This window comes from Centrocercus urophasianus, unplaced genomic scaffold, assembly GCF_019232065.1.
Source record: "Centrocercus urophasianus isolate 14NV4802_14NV808 unplaced genomic scaffold, USGS_Curo_1.0 seq_16, whole genome shotgun sequence".
Classification (NCBI taxonomy): Eukaryota; Metazoa; Chordata; class Aves; order Galliformes; family Phasianidae; genus Centrocercus; species Centrocercus urophasianus.
The window spans coordinates 4,267,742-4,284,102 of NW_024884711.1; the positions used below are offsets into that span (position 1 = coordinate 4,267,742).

At 36.7% G+C, this 16,361-nt stretch overlaps 1 protein-coding gene across 8 annotated transcripts in view; it reads left to right on the top strand.

Annotated features, from left to right (window-relative positions):
* CLASP2 (cytoplasmic linker associated protein 2) overlaps positions 1 to 16,361 on the top strand; it is a 130,256-nt gene that overhangs the window by 103,328 nt on the left and 10,567 nt on the right. For 6 of the 8 annotated variants that reach the window (XM_042816974.1, XM_042816972.1, XM_042816979.1 and 3 more), the window contains 8 exons: positions 2,376 to 2,539; positions 3,463 to 3,541; positions 3,692 to 3,742; positions 7,843 to 7,986; positions 12,999 to 13,142; positions 13,571 to 13,677; positions 14,337 to 14,490; positions 15,139 to 15,361. In XM_042816974.1, the coding sequence (XP_042672908.1) occupies positions 2,376 to 2,539; positions 3,463 to 3,541; positions 3,692 to 3,742; positions 7,843 to 7,986; positions 12,999 to 13,142; positions 13,571 to 13,677; positions 14,337 to 14,490; positions 15,139 to 15,361 (1,066 nt within the window). The remainder of the gene's footprint in view (positions 1 to 2,375; positions 2,540 to 3,462; positions 3,542 to 3,691; positions 3,743 to 7,842; positions 7,987 to 12,998; positions 13,143 to 13,570; positions 13,678 to 14,336; positions 14,491 to 15,138; positions 15,362 to 16,361) is intronic. The other 2 variants (XM_042816977.1, XM_042816978.1) reach the window with 1 other exon arrangement.

Here is a 16,361-nt window from a genome sequence, read left to right on the forward strand (position 1 = left end):
CAGAGGTTGTAGTACCTGCATACATTGTTCAGGACGCAGGTGGCTGAATTCCATTTTCCATTCCAACTTCATCCTTTACCTTAAATTCTCTTCCAGCTTTTTTTTTTTTTTTTTTAATCCTCACGCTTTGACTGAGACAAAAAGCCATGATATTTTTATATTTTAAATACCACAAAGTGATTAAACTTATTCTGCTGGCAGTCATGTGATAGAGCTAAAATCAAAGCCTGAAAAAAAAACTTAGTCATCAGTTGTGAGTGTGTATTTTTAACATGAAAAAGTTGGCACAAAATTTTTAAAGTACTTTGGCTGTAGTGGTTCGTTATTCACTTCATACTGATTTCACTTCAACCCACTTTACTTGTTGAAAGTATCATAAGGAGTCTACATTACTCCATCCAGTAGCTTGTTGTAACCAGTCTGTTCAGCCTGCAAATTTAATGAAGAATTGTGTGTGCTGGTATACAGAAACTTTAAGAAACAGGTATAATTTCTAGGTTCTGCTGTGCTAAATAATTTAATTGGAAAGATTTTAAATATAGTTGTAAGACTTCAATGTAATCTTTATAGTGCCTTATTTTTTTCTTCTTATTCTAGGGGGCTGTAAAATCCAAAGACAGTAACATTAGAATAGAGGAAGTACTGTTTGGCTGGTTTTGTCTAGCTTTTACAAACTGTGTCCATGATTAACCCTTTGTGTTTATGGCATATGGTTTCAGTTCAGCCAAATAGAGAAGGCATTTACAAGCACAGGTGTGAAAATTACTTCCCACTTCGAGGAGGGCAATTTTTAAATGTCAGACTTGCATAAAAATCTAAGTGCAATATTTTTTCTCATTTTCAACCTAATTTACCCCAAAAGGGAGGTTGTACTATTACATCCTAATTGGCTTTATGTTAAGTAGAGTTTGTATTTTGTTTCTAATGAAGATTTTTTGGTGTTCAGGGTGTCTCTTCATAGATCCTCTGGTCTTTACGTGGTCCTGAAATAATCTGATTACTTTTACTGTAAATGTTGAGACATTTTTTAACCTAACTCTATTGATCTCTTTTATTTTTTTTCATTGTATGAATTGACTTACCCTGGCTTGATTTATCATCGTGAAAAGCTAGGAGATCTACTTCCCTCACTAATGGTCTGACCCCTCCGTTCCTGGCCAGTGGTGTGGATGTAAACCCGTTCCTGTGGTGTGGTATCTTACAGCCTTGTGAGGTATCATTACTGCTGGGGTTCATCCACTCCTATAGCAGCAGAGTTTGGCGTCATCACAAGGCAGATAAGCTGCAGGAGGAGGAGGAGGATGTGGTGTTAGAGCCCATCCTCTGCAGCAGGTATTTCCAACCCTGTAGCCGTGTCAGGTACATACTCAGGAGGCAGTATGTGTCCAGACCTCTTCGTATCATAACAACTTTGTTGTACCCAGCTATTTGCTGGAACAAGAATGCAAGTCAGATGTGAAGGCAGCATCTTCAGCTCAAATACTCATTTTTGTTATCAGAGAAATGGGAAACTCATGAATGACACTGAATTTATAGCATACATGTCTTGATATCTTTGTGAGCGTAGGAAAAGCATAAAATCAGTGAGAGATGCTAAAAAGACTGTTCAGATGAAGTTGTGTATTTATGATGTCCTCCTTCCTGATCTCCCTGGTAAAGTTATTATACATTAGTATGCATCACTTTTTAAAAACTGAATACTGTGTTTTCAGCATTATATGTTTAAAAGAACACAATGGATAATATGTTTTGGATTACTAAAGTACTGAAACAGCTGTGAATCCGAAACGTATTGTGGCTTTTTTTCCTGCTCTGGGGAACGACTTTGAGTTTGGATATCTGCAATAGCAGAAGAACCTTGTTCTGTTCCAGAAATGTTTTATGTAAGGAGTTGGCCAGCTTTCATGATCTTGCAGTACTTAGTAGTGAAGATATTTACAATGAAGATTCTACTAGAGCACTGTAGCTGCTTTTTTTGCTTTAGAGAGAAGGTGTTCTTGTAGTCATTGAGGAGTATGTAAAACCCACTTAATGATAAAGCTTGAAATGGGGAAAAAAAAAGTTTTACTTTAAAAATAAATGAGATTGCGCCAGCCATCACAGTAAGCATTTCTTTTCTTGACAATACTGCATGGAAAACCTAGTTTTCAAACTTCTGCAGAAATCAGCTAATGCTTCCACTGTACTCTTGTATCAAAATCCAATGAAAAAGCAAGACAGGTTCTTTTTATTTTTTTCCTGCTTGGCTGCAAAACACTGCCTATCTCTGCCTCTGATTCCCTTACTGCTGCTGCTTTGTTTGTAAGTTCAGCATATGTCAGTGTCATTTCCTCTTTCCCCATCCTACCCTCTTTCCTTCTTCTTATACCTTTTAGGTGTTCAGTATGTTTTTGGAAACTCTGGTGGACTTCATCCAGGTCCATAAAGAAGATTTGCAGGACTGGCTATTTGTACTGCTGACCCAGCTACTGAAGAAAATGGGTGCTGATTTGCTTGGGTCTGTACAAGCAAAAGTTCAGAAGGCACTTGATGTCACAAGGTAATTTTGGGGGAAAAAACACACCAAAAACACAGCAACATAATAGATCATCACCTCATGCTATTTCCAAGGTGTTTTGTCTGTACGTATGTGCAAATACATGCAGTGAAATTCTTGGAAAAATACAGACCTAACAACAGATCATGAAAAAACTTACTGCTTAAGTGTTCTGGTTTTCTAAATGTTTGAAGAGTTTTGATTCCTTAATGCTGAACAAGTAATATGTTTCTACTCGCCAAATTTCAAAAGGTGAATTTGAGCCATGTATGTTACTGTTTTTAGTTATTTTTTCTTCCTTTTGATATCAAAATATCATTGCAGTATTGTTGGAATGTCTCTTAAGGAGTTAGAAAGCAAATCTATTATTGCCATATCCTTCCTTCACTCTCCCCACACAACTTCACGTGGTTCTGGGAGCAGTCAACCAGCCAGCTTTGTTCCCAGATGAAGGCTAGATTTTTAAGTAGAATTGGGAAAGTTCTGGAATCTTCTTCTCATCCTCTATTCTCTGAAGAATGGGACAAGCTGAACATTTTCTGCTGCAGCAGGGGCCCAGTGGGGTTATACCAGAGTGTGGAATAGTGAAGCAGAGGCAGGGAGAATGGACAGGATTGTTCAGAGAAATTTGTAGGAGTGTTGTGTATGCTTTTAACAGTTGAAGTGCATAATAATTGTGGGCTTTTTGAATTGCACATGTTTAGATTCAGAGTACTGCAGTATAATTCGTTACTAGTTGCATTATATGTATTTTAGTTTAACTACTTCAGAATAGTGACTTCTTAAATGTTGTCCTCTATGAGCTAGGTGAATGTTTCTGAAAGTCAATGTCAACAAAATTGGTAGGTATTTTTTTTTCTTAATATAATAAAGAATATAAAAGTTTAAAGTTTATAAAATAAGACGTGATGTGATTTATTTTACAGGGAATCTTTTCCAAATGATCTTCAGTTTAGTATTTTAATGAGATTTACTGTCGACCAGACCCAAACACCTAGTTTGAAGGTAAGAATTTTCAGGCTTACGTGATAAATGGAATCATAATTCATAGACATTTGATTGTCTTACTTACCTTTGGATTGTTATTCTTGTTTTCTTCTGTTTTACAAAAAAATAGATTTTCAATTAGTGGATTTTGTTTTTGTAAAATTTCAGACAGTCAAGCCAGCACTGCAGGACCAGCTTCGCTCTTTTTGGAGCTCCAAGGTTTTTGTCTGAATTATTGTCTTTATTCTTAACCCTTTGCCAAAACTCTTACAGTGTTTCCAAAACTTTTTTTTGAATGCATTCATATGCTGCTACTAACCTTTGCAAGAAACTTTAAGCATGCAGATGTTCAACTTTAAACATTACACTACTATGGAAATGTTTGCTGCAAGTGAGATCTAATAAAACCACAGCACAGTAAAAATGAGCAAGAAAAATGTGGCCGCCTAACATCAAGCTGGTTATGCAAACTCACTCTATCAAGTCTTCTAATTTTATGTTTGTGATTTCCCAGTATTGTTTTCCGAGTTCATGTATGAGTTTTCCTGTGCTTAGCCTGTTAGGTCTTCAATTCCTTTAAGATATTTTAATGTAAACTTTTTGCTTTAAAAACAAGCTCCCTTTATAGAACCCTCACTTTTCTGAAAGCTGTGTGTAGATCTGTATGTACACACATTTTTATGTGTTAAAAATCTCTGCCTGTAAACTTGAAAATTGGGGGTTGGAAAAAAAAAGAAACCAACCTGAATCCTGTAGCGCATTTCCATTTACAAATGATTTTAGGATAAATGCATCAAATCTGAAGATTTACCAGTGAGATAAATGGGGAAATAACAAGCATATAGCTGGCATTCTCTGCTCTATCCTGCACGAACTGTTATTGCGCCATTTGATACTGCACAAGAATATGTTTTTTTCCAAGTCGTGTTGAACCTAAAATCACCTGAATGTGCCTTTTTTGTCTACAATACAGTAAAACTTACATTTTTAAGCTTTTGAGGACAGTTGATACGTTGACCACTGTTGCTTCGTAGAGCTGTGTTAAAAAGGGACTGCTGTCATTTATTGAAGACAGCAAATGAGGTAGTAAAAATCAGTTTGTTGTTTAAATAAATCCTTGGAACAAATTGGATTTTATTTTACTTGGTTTTCCTCACCAGAAAGGTGAATTTGGTGATTGAGCTATTCTTTTTGGGATACCTAATTATCTTACTGCTAAAGAGAAGGTGAGTTTTTTCAGAAAGAAGTGGTGCCTGTCCCCCATCTTCCATCTTTGCTAGATAATTACAACTTCAGATCAAAGCAGTGAAGTTACTGAACTTAAATTGCAAATTTATTTATCTAATATCCACTCTGAATGTTTTGCCAAAATTCCATCCTCAGTGCACCCAGGTATCTGAGATTAACTGAAAAATCTTTAGGTACTGCTCTATTTCTTGGGATCTTCAGCTTTTGTTTTTTCTCTGAAAAAAAAGAGATAGTTTTGGTTCAGGATGTGATAAAATCAGAAACTTGCTTTCATGGAAGGATTCCTTCCTTCATATGATGCTTCTCTCCTGTTTTCATGTGGCAGTACTACCAGTCGTGATCCTTCAGATTAAACTGTCATTGTCATCGTTTAACATTTACACACACCTAAGCCTTGGAAAATAAATGGAAGCTTTTAGAGTGCCTCCAGGAGGTAGATTGGGAAAGCTGAACAAACAGAGATGATGTTATTCTACTAGTGTAGAATACACACAGTGCTGTATTGTGTCCTGTCTTACTCATTGGCATTAAGGAAACATGCAGCTGTGGTGAACTGCTGAAATACAGCTTACAGATGTCAGGTGCACGTATCTGTTTTTGTCAAGTTTATGCATAGTAGTCACATGTAATAAGCTTGTTATTTTGCAGGTGCAGAACATATGTTTTCTTATGGACAAGCGTTGTCCTGGAAAATACTTCAAAGCATCACTTTCATTTTTCTCAGGTTGAATACATGATGGCTCACATACAGAGAGGACTGTTAATAAGCATTTTGGCCAAAGCTCATTAGAAGTTTCTGAATTATTCTTTCCTTTGAAAATATTAATGTCTTGAAAAGTTTGTTGCTACAGTTGTTTGGTGGTTTTTTTTCCCTCTGAAGTCATATTAAATTTTCTGGATTAAAAAAATAAAAAGACAAAAACACAGCACATTGATGGAGATGAGAGCCCTTTAAAAGTCAGTCGCTATGGTTTTTGTAGTCATTTGGTTAAAGCAAGATAGAGGCAGTATCAGAGTAACCCAGCTGCTAGGACTGACACAAGGGATGTGGCAAGCTGGAAAACACTGTGATGGCATTTCACCTGAGTAAAGCAGAGTTCACTCTCTTGCATCCTAGGAGAGTGCTGTAAGAGATGGACATTTGTCTATTTTAAGGAAGGTATTCTCTGCATTCTTCTTGACTCTTTCTTATTAGGTGGAACATTTCTGTGACTTATCTTTGTGGACAAAATGAGACTCAGTACATCTAAAATGTTTCACAGGACAGGAAAACAGTTTGCCTTCTGACACTGACTGTGTAGCATCCTTACAGCATTTCCTGAATCTGATGAGTTGCACAGAATATTTTTGTGCCAAAATTTACCTGTGAAAGGTTTTTATGGTAGCACTTTGGTTTCATTTATCTAGTTTTTGTGTGTAATAGTGCTACCTGAAGCTTACTTTATATTTCAGCTCACTTACTACAGCTATTCTTTAAGTGTCTGTCTGTATTGTATTCTGTACAGGAAAAATACTCACCGTCTCAGTGCTTGTAGTCCAGCTAGATGCAATAAATTCAGCCTACAGTGTGCAAGTGAAGTCATGGCAATATTGAACAGCTTCAGAGACAGTGGTTTGAGATGAACAGCAAATAGTAATTTTAAGAATTCCTGCAGCTGCTTTCATTGCAGTTAAAAATCATTTGTCTCAGGTCTTGCAGAGATAAATTGGATTGTTGAAGAGTACTATCTTAAAACTTTTATTTCTACTCTCACTTGTTTGTAGTAGTGACTAAAATGCATCATAAGTAGATTTGCTGCTCTTTCAGAGTTTAATTTAGGGTGTTTTATATCAGTAATATGTGCATCTCATTATAGGGATTTTTGTGTTTTCCCTCTCTCTGAAGGAATCTTGCCAATAGTGTTTTCATGCCAAGTATGTTGGTATTGATTTGCCTAAGCTGAAAACCTCTAACTGTTGGTTGTTGTGTAACCTTGAAAAAGTCCAATTTTAACAGCTGCTGTGAAAATGAAGTGTTCATAATTAATGTATCAGCTATCAGTAATGTGCATGTCATTTATTGTTGTATCGTGTGTGTTAATAGCCTGGAAGTTTTGATGACCAATGGAAGTTGCTAAATAGTTCTGTTCAGAACACTACAAGTCATATATAATTGAAATTATGCCTGGAGCTTGCTTGCTTTCTGCTTATGAGGGGCATTTGTTTCTCCCTCCTGATAGCAGCTTTTAATTCCACTGAGCCAGAAATACCTAAGTTGAAAAGGTTGCATAAATGAATGTTAACCACTTTTTTTGATGGGTAGAATGACAGTTATCTCTGGGGCAGCAGGAACTGAGCAGAGAATGTGTAAGGGAGTTACAGGCATAGCACCCCTCTGCTAAAGCTGGGCAGTGATGCAGTTTTGAAGAAATTAAAGAGAGGTTGCAGTTGGGACAGTTAAAACTTTAATTCTGCATAAGGGGTGTCAGTCATTCAGAGAACATCTGGGCAGCTTTTCTGTCCTTCTGGTAAATTCGTGTCTGTCTCCTTAGTATCTTCAAAGGAAAACTCTTTATGTGTCAAGGTAGAGTTTTGTGGAAACTCTATGCCATAGCTTTTAATTTTCAGTCAGAAGATTCATAGAGCTTATCCGTGGCAGTGCTGACTTGTGTGCACTGGTTTCCATAAAAGGGTACTGAGTATTAACTACATCATATTCTAACTTAACCTGATTATCGGTTTATCAGATTATGTCCTTTTTTGTTTTAATATTTGAAAGAAATTCTCAATAGTTTTGAATGTGCACAAATGTTTTGAGTACTTTGATTTTCTGTTTGTTAAATGATCCGTTACCTTTTAGTCACTACCAGTGAAATCTGAAATTTCTATCAGTACAGTTTCTGTAGAACTTCCTTCTTGAAACAATGTACTTCTCTGTAAATTAATTTGCTGCTTGAAGTTTTATGCCAATGCTGAAAAGACGTTTAGGATAATTAAAGAAGTATTTTAGAGAATGTGCACTGTGTTCTGTAAGCACTCTTGTTCTTGTCGCACAGTTTTTATTATCCAGCTAACTCTATTTCTCTTTACAGGTAAAAGTTGCAATTCTGAAATACATAGAGACTCTTGCACAACAGATGGATCCAGGGGATTTTGTAAATTCAAGTGAAACTAGGTTAGCAGTGTCTCGAATCATCACCTGGACCACAGAACCTAAAAGCTCAGATGTTAGGAAGGTATGTTGGTTGATGTGTACTTACAGTATATTCCAAGTGTCTTGGGCAGATTAAACAAGTTATTGATAATTCATGCCTAAATAGAAAAAAAAGTTTATTTTTCTTTAAAAACAATTTTATTGTTTCCCGGAGAAAATAGACTTGTGTGTCCTTCTGAGCAAATACAACAAAGAGTTGTGTCTAAAATACCAAAATTGCCAAAGTAAAACTACCAGAAAGTACATGTTTGGGAACGTTCCAGTAAAATTTAATATCTTGAATCTCCACATCATGGTTGTATTTCACATCTGTTAATATATAGAGATCATATTTCATAGGACTGGGATTAACTTCTGTTTCAAGCACTCTCTGGTATTAAGATATTTTCTGTAGACATTTTCTGTACAGTTTCAATCTTACTTCCAAAACCATCTATAATAGTAATAGCACATTCACAATAGGAATGGTGACTGTGATCGTGAGCTCACTTCAGCCTCAGTTAGGTTTTTTGTGAAACACAAAAGACTGGTAAGCAATCTTGTGTTTAGCCTTTGGTATTTGTAAATGAGGTTGTGTCAAAGAATTGTTCTTGTGATGCTACAGTTCCAGTGCAAAAATCCCCTCTCCACATAACTCTTGTAAAGCCAGATTAATATTTGTGGGCATTCAGAATAAGGATAAAAAATAACCATGAGAAATTTACCAGTGCAGCCTTCAGAAAAGTACACTAGATAATTCTTGAAATTAGAGAGCAAATTTCTTTTAATTCTCTTTGCATATAGATGGAATAGATTTATTTGTTGTTTTTCTCGTTGTCAACATTCATCCTGTTTAGCTGCCTTTATTGGTATGTTAGCACTTCTTGAATGTTAAATAGAAATACTTTGTCTATTGCTCATAAAGCAGAATCATGTTTGGCATAGACCTATAACTCTTCTGTTCATTTTTCTCTGTTTATTTTTGCAATTGAAATAAAAATAATTTATTTCTTCAGATTTCCTTAGCTAGATCCAGATCAGCTTGAGTTTTGGCAACTTTGTTTCTGGAATCAGAATCAAAGCTTCCTTCAGGAGGGAAGCTTTGTGGGAGAGAATTGATAGAAAAAGATGGAGAGCAATCTCTCACAGTGTATACTGCAAAAGAAAATGAAAGTAACTTTTGCCACTTCTTGATATCTTGGTTGTTTATAATAATTCACCGTAGCAAAATTTATAATGCAGATAGCTTTTTTTTACCTTCCATTTCCAATATAACTTTCAGCATGAGAAAGCAGCAACAGGTTCTATCCTTTGGACTTGTCTCGCCTAGTTACCATGTTCTAGTGACATGCATGAGACCATAAACTAGAAAAGGAACTGAAGCAGCACTATCTTCTAAATCAGTAGTTTTAGTACTGAGACACGTGGCGAGCTGTCTTATCTTATGCTTCATATCTTTAATAACCATTTTGATGTCAATAAGTAACTGAATCATGGAAAGAATTGCCTTTGAGTTTTATCATCTGGAACACTTTAATTATATGAAGCTTTCTCAGTTTATGTTTTCTTTCCATAACAGACTTGCTAGGGGTTGCTAACTCCCAAAAGCCTTTAATAAGTCTCAAAGTAAAAATTTGCCAATAAATAGTCAAAAAAAGTTATTCTGATCCTTTAAAATGTTTCGTTCTGTTGACAGACTTGAAAATGTTAGCATGGTTATGTCAATCTTTCTAAACTTTTTTTAAAGATGACAGTAACATTAACATCTTACATGCTTTCTTTAAATTAAGACTTTTTTACCACTTGTTTTTCTGTGCCATTTTGCTTTTCTCTAAAACACAAAACAAAACAAAAAACATTCCAAGTAGATTAATTTATTTTTCTTTTTTTTTTTTTTTTTTTTAATATTAGTGCTCAGATGGGCACAGTTAATGTAGTTTACTTAGGGACTGCAGTCTGGAGTGTAAAATTCTACTTTCCTCTACAATTAAAACTCTTCTGAGAAGAATTAAAATCTTAGAGTTGTACTAAGTTAGAGCAACACAAAACATACTTCTCATTCTTACTCCTTTTAAAATGTGAGTGGATGTGACAATCTCAAGAGAGCAAGCTTATAGTCAGAGGGGAAAAAAAGCCAAATACTCTAAAACGCCTTTTTTCTTTTTTTTCCCCTTTTTCTTTCTTTCTTTCTCTCTCTCTTTTTTTTTTTATTAATAAGGAAGAAGGAAAATAGATGGCTCCTTAATGAAACCCTTCTGTGAGTCGATTTCCATTTTGATACTTCAGGTTGAGCTTGTAGGCAAACCTGATGGTTATCAGTTTCTTTCCTGATATGACTGTAGACTGTATTTTGTTATATATATGTTTTGTTATTATTGTTGGCAGCTTAAGTAGACACAGGGTTAGGCAGTGAAGATGTGGATAACAGGACAGAGAAAATAAAGTGGTACCTTCCAAACCTTTGTTCAGTTGGAGGTTTTGTTTTGGTTTTGTGTGTATCAATTGATGTGAAAAGACTGACTAAAAGAAATAATGAGGGAAAAACGGAGCACCAAAGACAGGTTGTAGAGGGCATTCAGGCTGTTCACTTGAAGACTGTTCAGGGAGGAGGGAATAAAAGTACAGGAAAACAGCTGATCACGAGTGTGCAAAGACAGTTTGTGGCGTTCTAACATGCTAGAATTTTCATCATTAAATTTAATACTAAGATGTGTGCTGGTATGTGCTCTCATAGCTTGGCTTTCCACTTCTAATTAAAAAGTGCTACAGTTCATTGCTCTCGAAGCAAAGGAGGGAAATAAATGTCTAAAAGAATTTCCAAACTACTTGCTTGAAGTATTTTTGGTGCTGAACCAAGCTGCCTGTCATTCTGGCTAGCATGAGGCACTGGTTCTCTCCAGTGCGTGGCAGACCTTGATGGTGTGTCACTTCTATTGAAACTAGATAAAGTTGGTTAATCTCAGAAAGACTTTCATACTATAAAGAAACTTAATAATCACTAGCTTTTCATTGCATGTGCTAAGTTAGTTGCAGTGTTCACAGTTTTGTTAGCCTGTCCAGTGAATATTTACAAACTAAGTCATGCAGTCAACATTTCTTTAGCAGAGAGGAACTCAAGTGGTATCCCATCATTCTGTAACATACTGTAGTGCTTTGTCACTGTGTATTTACCTCTTGGCAGAAGTAAATAAATAGAATACGTTGTATGAAAACATGCTGTAGGATGAGGATGCTGTTAAATATGAAGTGCTAAAATTGGGAGTGTGGAAGGTGTAATCCAGAACACTACAAACTCCAGTACATAAGTTTTCATCTTTCGAATGTACAGCAATAAGAAGGTAGTGCCAAAAGTAAATCTCCTGTTCCTGGCCCGCAGTGTCAGAGGGCAGAGGTTGGTGGCATGGCAGTAGGGGTTGAACCTTCCCACCAGCACCCCGTTACGTTTTGTTGCTGTGCGACAGATGGCAGCAGAGGGGCAGTCTGATCAAATGGCATCTGGTATGGAAGCACATCTGAAGCAAAGGTGTGGAATTAAATTGTTCCATGCAGAAAAAAAAATGCTCCCATTGACGTTCATCAATACTTGCTGAACATTTCTTGACACCCAAATAGTGGATGTGAGCGGAGTGAGGCAGTGGGTGCTGCGTTTCTGCAGTGGTGACAGCAATGTGAAAGACAAATCATGTTCTGGATGGCCACACACAGCTGTCATACCACACAGTGAAGAACATCTTGATCAGTTCATCCATGTGAAATGGCAGATTACAACCAGGAGTCTGTTTATGGAGCTGAATATTGCCTTCAATGTGCTGGAGAAAGTGGTGGCTACGTTGGAATATCATAGTGTTTGAGCCAGGTGGGTCCCACAGATGTTCACACAGGAACGGAAAGAACACTGCATACAATCTTGTTGTGACCTGTTGAACCAATACAAGGCTGAAAGTGAAAATTTCCTGGATCACACCATTGGGGATGAAGAGACGTCATGTCACCACTACAATCCAGAGGCAAAATGGCAGTCTTTGGCATGGTGACGTGCATTTCCCATCAAAGAAAAAGTTTATGACACAGCCCTCAGTAGGTGAGAATGCAGTGTCTTTTGAAATAGGAAAGGGGTGATCCCTCTGGATTTCCTGGAACTCAAACTAACCATCAACTTTGGCTGCTGCATCAGACGTTAAGCTGAAGGCTTGAATTTCCACTGCCCATCCAGAGAAGACAACCTTTCTCTTGCAACACAATAACATTGGGCCTCATACCAGTTTGAAGAGAGTAGAGCACATTGCCAATCTTGGCTGGACTGTCGTGCCATACCCACAGGATACTCTGGATTTGGTGCCTCCTGATTTCCATGTATCTGGAATGATGAAAGATGGACTGCATGGGCAACAGTTTTCTGGCAACAGTGCTGTCATAGCAGCTGTGAAATGGTCATCTCCACTGGTGCAGGTTTTTTTTTGAGTGTGGCATGCAGGTTCTTATTCACAGCTGATAAAAATGCATAGCTACTATGTTGAAAAAAATATTTGGTAGCTGAGAATTTGTTCTATTAAGTAGTGTTACTGTGCTCTTTGTATTAGTTGAAGTTTCCAGAGAAATAAATAGGAGCCATTACTCTTGGAGTAGCCTGCATCATCATGGTGCTTGAAAGCTAGCCTGTTGGTATTGTGTCTTACCACTTGTGGAATTCAGGAGAAGGAATTACAAACTTATTCCTATTTGGTGTGTTCAATTTTTCCGTTTTAAAATCTGCTCAATTTGCCTGTAGAAGCTGTTTTGATACTTCCTTCACTCCTTTTAGTAAACAGAGTTCTGGGGAGGGAGGGTTGAGGATCATCTAGCTGAAAGACTGCTTATTAGGATGATTCTGAAAGGTGTAAGCTCACTGTTGTGTGCCTGAAGTTATGAATATCTGAACCTTGATCTTAGCAGTGCATATGAACTGCATTAGTTTATAACTGCTAATATCTTTAAGTTAATACTTACATCACCTTTTGTGACTGCCTGTCATTGTAGCAACTCAACTTAGTGATTTTATTCTGCTTTTTCTTCTAGGCTGCACAGTCAGTACTCATTTCCCTTTTTGAACTTAATACTCCTGAGTTTACAATGCTGCTGGGTGCTTTACCAAAAACATTTCAGGATGGAGCCACAAAGCTTCTTCATAATCATCTCCGAAATACAGGCAACAGTGGTCAGGTATCTCAACTTCCATATTTTTATTTCTGAATTTACTGGTGTTTTGGACACAGCTCCATTTCATTAGAGTTGTGTGAGTGAGAAAATTAGTGGAGGTCATCCAAGCTCCCCATGAAGTCTTATTAGCAGATACCACTCCTTATGGAATGCTTTTTATTTTCCTGCAGAGATATTTGTTCAGTGTGTGTCACTTCCAAGTAAGTGACTTAACGAAGTTTGAATGGACTTGTTAAGAGAAGTGTTTATTATCTCTTACGTTAATTATTTCAGAGTTAAACATTTGAAATTAATGTCATTGGTTAGAGAAGCCAAGAAATTAAATAGCATTTCTTTAAATGTTTACGGGTGCTAGAAAAAAAAAAGAATAATCAAGTAAAGGGGAAGCTATGGACTTGCTGTAGTATCTCTTCTCATCTCTCCTCTACCAGGGTTCAATGGGAAGTCCTTTGACAAGACCTACTCCACGCTCCCCAGCAAGCTGGTCAAGTCCTCTCACTTCCCCAACTAATACATCACAGAACACTTTGTCACCAAGGTAATGTTGGCCAGTGTTGCTGCAGTTCTGCATCTAAGGCTTCATTAAACATGTTCTCCAAAATAGTAAACCAGGCTGTGAACAAATGGAGTGTGTTTTGCACAGTCACAAATGCTGAAAAATAATCCCTCTTTCTCTACAGAATGACATAATAGTGAAGTGTTCCACCTCTCTGAATGGTCTGACAGGAGCCAGGGCTTTCCTAACGTGTGCACTTGAGAGTGCAAGAGGCATAGTAGGAGATGGAAGAGAAACCTTCATCTCCAGCACATGTTAAAACACCTTAAGTCATCCAGCCAGAATTAATTTGGGGGGGATAAGAATTGTTCATAAATGTTCTTACCTTCTTTGATGGCATCAGAGTTGTCAGTGAAGTGGATTCTGTAACTTTGCTTTTAGCAGTCAATCAATACGTTGATCAGTTCCCCTTACTCTGGAAATCTTTCTTACAGAGGGAGAATGGTGTAAAACTCTCTTAGAAGAGTAAAACAGCAGAAGTTGTACTTGAGTCAGATGCTGCTTTCTTGGCTAGCCACTTGCAGTGCTTAATTTTATTACTGTTTCCTGTGTGTCTGTACTTCCATGTTAATGTTATTTAAAAATACAGGATCAGAAAATAAATCCACCTTTATTTGTATGTCCTTTTCCGTGGCCCACAGTGCATTTGATTATGATACAGAAAACATGAATTCCGAAGATATTTACAGTTCTCTTCGTGGAGTCACTGAAGCTATTCAGAACTTCAGTTTCCGCAGTCAGGAGGATATGAACGAACCTGTGAAACGGGATTCAAAAAAAGATGATGTTGATTCAGTGAGTAAACGTGGTACATCTTGGTACTGGCAAATCAAGCCAATATCTGACCTACTATTAAAGATAAAACATCTTTTTAAGTAGGTTTGTCTGCACCGATTTCTGCGGTGGGACATATATGCTAACTTCAGAGCTTAAAAGAAACAAGCATAACAGTTCCCAGCATTCAGAATGCATTTTAATTGCTAATTTTAAGTGGCATTAACTTTTTGTTTATTTTAAACATCAGTACTTTTAAAAATTTCATCTCATAGAACAAGGAGTTTAATTTTTGAGAGATTTGTACACTGTTCTTTTTCCCAGAAGTTTAATTCCATTCAAAACCCAGAGGTTTTTCAGTGGCGAATACACTGTTTTAAACTTCTGTTCCTGTGGAACTTCGACTTTCAGATCTGCTGAACCTGCCCAAAGTGTGTATGCTTAAACATGAATTGTACACCTTTTTTTTTTCTTCTTTTTTTCTTTTTTTTTTTTAAAGTTCAGGGTGCTGTAGCAAAGTCTTCTTACCTGAAGGCCAGCTTAACGTATCCTCAGGAATGCTTAGGAAACTTTCCAATCTTTAGAAGTTTCTGCTACTTAGATGTGTGTGTAAAGTAGTGATTTGAAAAGTGTGTGTTATGCATAAATCTGGTATTTCTTTTCCTGCAGATCAGCAGTGCTTCTGGAATAGCAGAGCTACGAGCAGGAGGTGGTGTGAGCGAGACAGGCCGAACAGCTCTTGATAACAAGACATCATTACTCAACACAATGCCTCCTCACTCTTCACCACGCTCACGAGATTATAACCCATACAATTACTCTGATAGTTCGTTTAACAAATCTGCTTTGAAGGAAGCCATGTTTGATGATGATGCAGAGCAATTTCCTGATGGTAAGCTTCAGTTTGCCTTCTGTTCTAGAAGCTGTGACATTTTTCACCTTTTAGTTCAGTTTCTGAGTTAACCATTAGCACTATCCATTTCCTTAAGAGGTTTTACATAATATATTTTAAACTAGTTTATTTATCAGCAGTCCTTCTGACTGACACTGTTGGATTGTTTGACATTTATATAGATTGAGGGTGGGTGGGAAATGAGGTAATTATTGAATGGTATTGTATTCTTCTGGTATTGTTTTAACAGCAGGACTGTCAATATAAAGTTTATTTACCACACTTCTCTATGGTTGAGATTTAAAGAAAAACATTTACAACAAGTAAAGCTGGATTAAACCAGTTCAGGAATTAGGCGAAAGATGAAGTATTTTGTTAGTAAAATATTTGTATGTGAAACATGACGTTGGTATTTTATATTGACTAAACAGGCTTTTGCAAGGGGAAAAAATGCTTTTACCTGGAAAGTGAATCTTTTAGCTCTTTTATCTGTAGGAATTTGGGTTGTTGTTTTGTAGGCTTTTTCCTGGGAAAAATTTCTTACACATCATCACGTGCACTCTGTTCTTCCAGCAAAATGTGTTGTCACATTAATTATTTTATTCAGCAATCTTTATATTCATTTTCTTTACCTACCTGCTTTTTGGATCTATTGGTGTATAGTAGCAATTATTCAGAAGAGACATATCTTGTCTTTTTTGAATATGAGTGTATACCAAAATATTGTTTGATGCAAAATAGATAGATAGATACATACATACATACATGCATGCATGCATACATCCATAAATACATCCATTGGGGTGGTTTTGGTTTGTTTGTTTTTTTCCCCATGGTTTGGATCTGATAGTCTCATCTCATTTGTGTGTAAAATCTATATTCTTCAACTTGTCTTGTGTTTATTTGCTACTAACTGCTGCTATCTGCTGAAAATCTTGAATTTTTCTTCCTCTTGCCAAAGTTAGCTTGGATTTTTAAGTCACTTTTCCTTAGAAGCAGT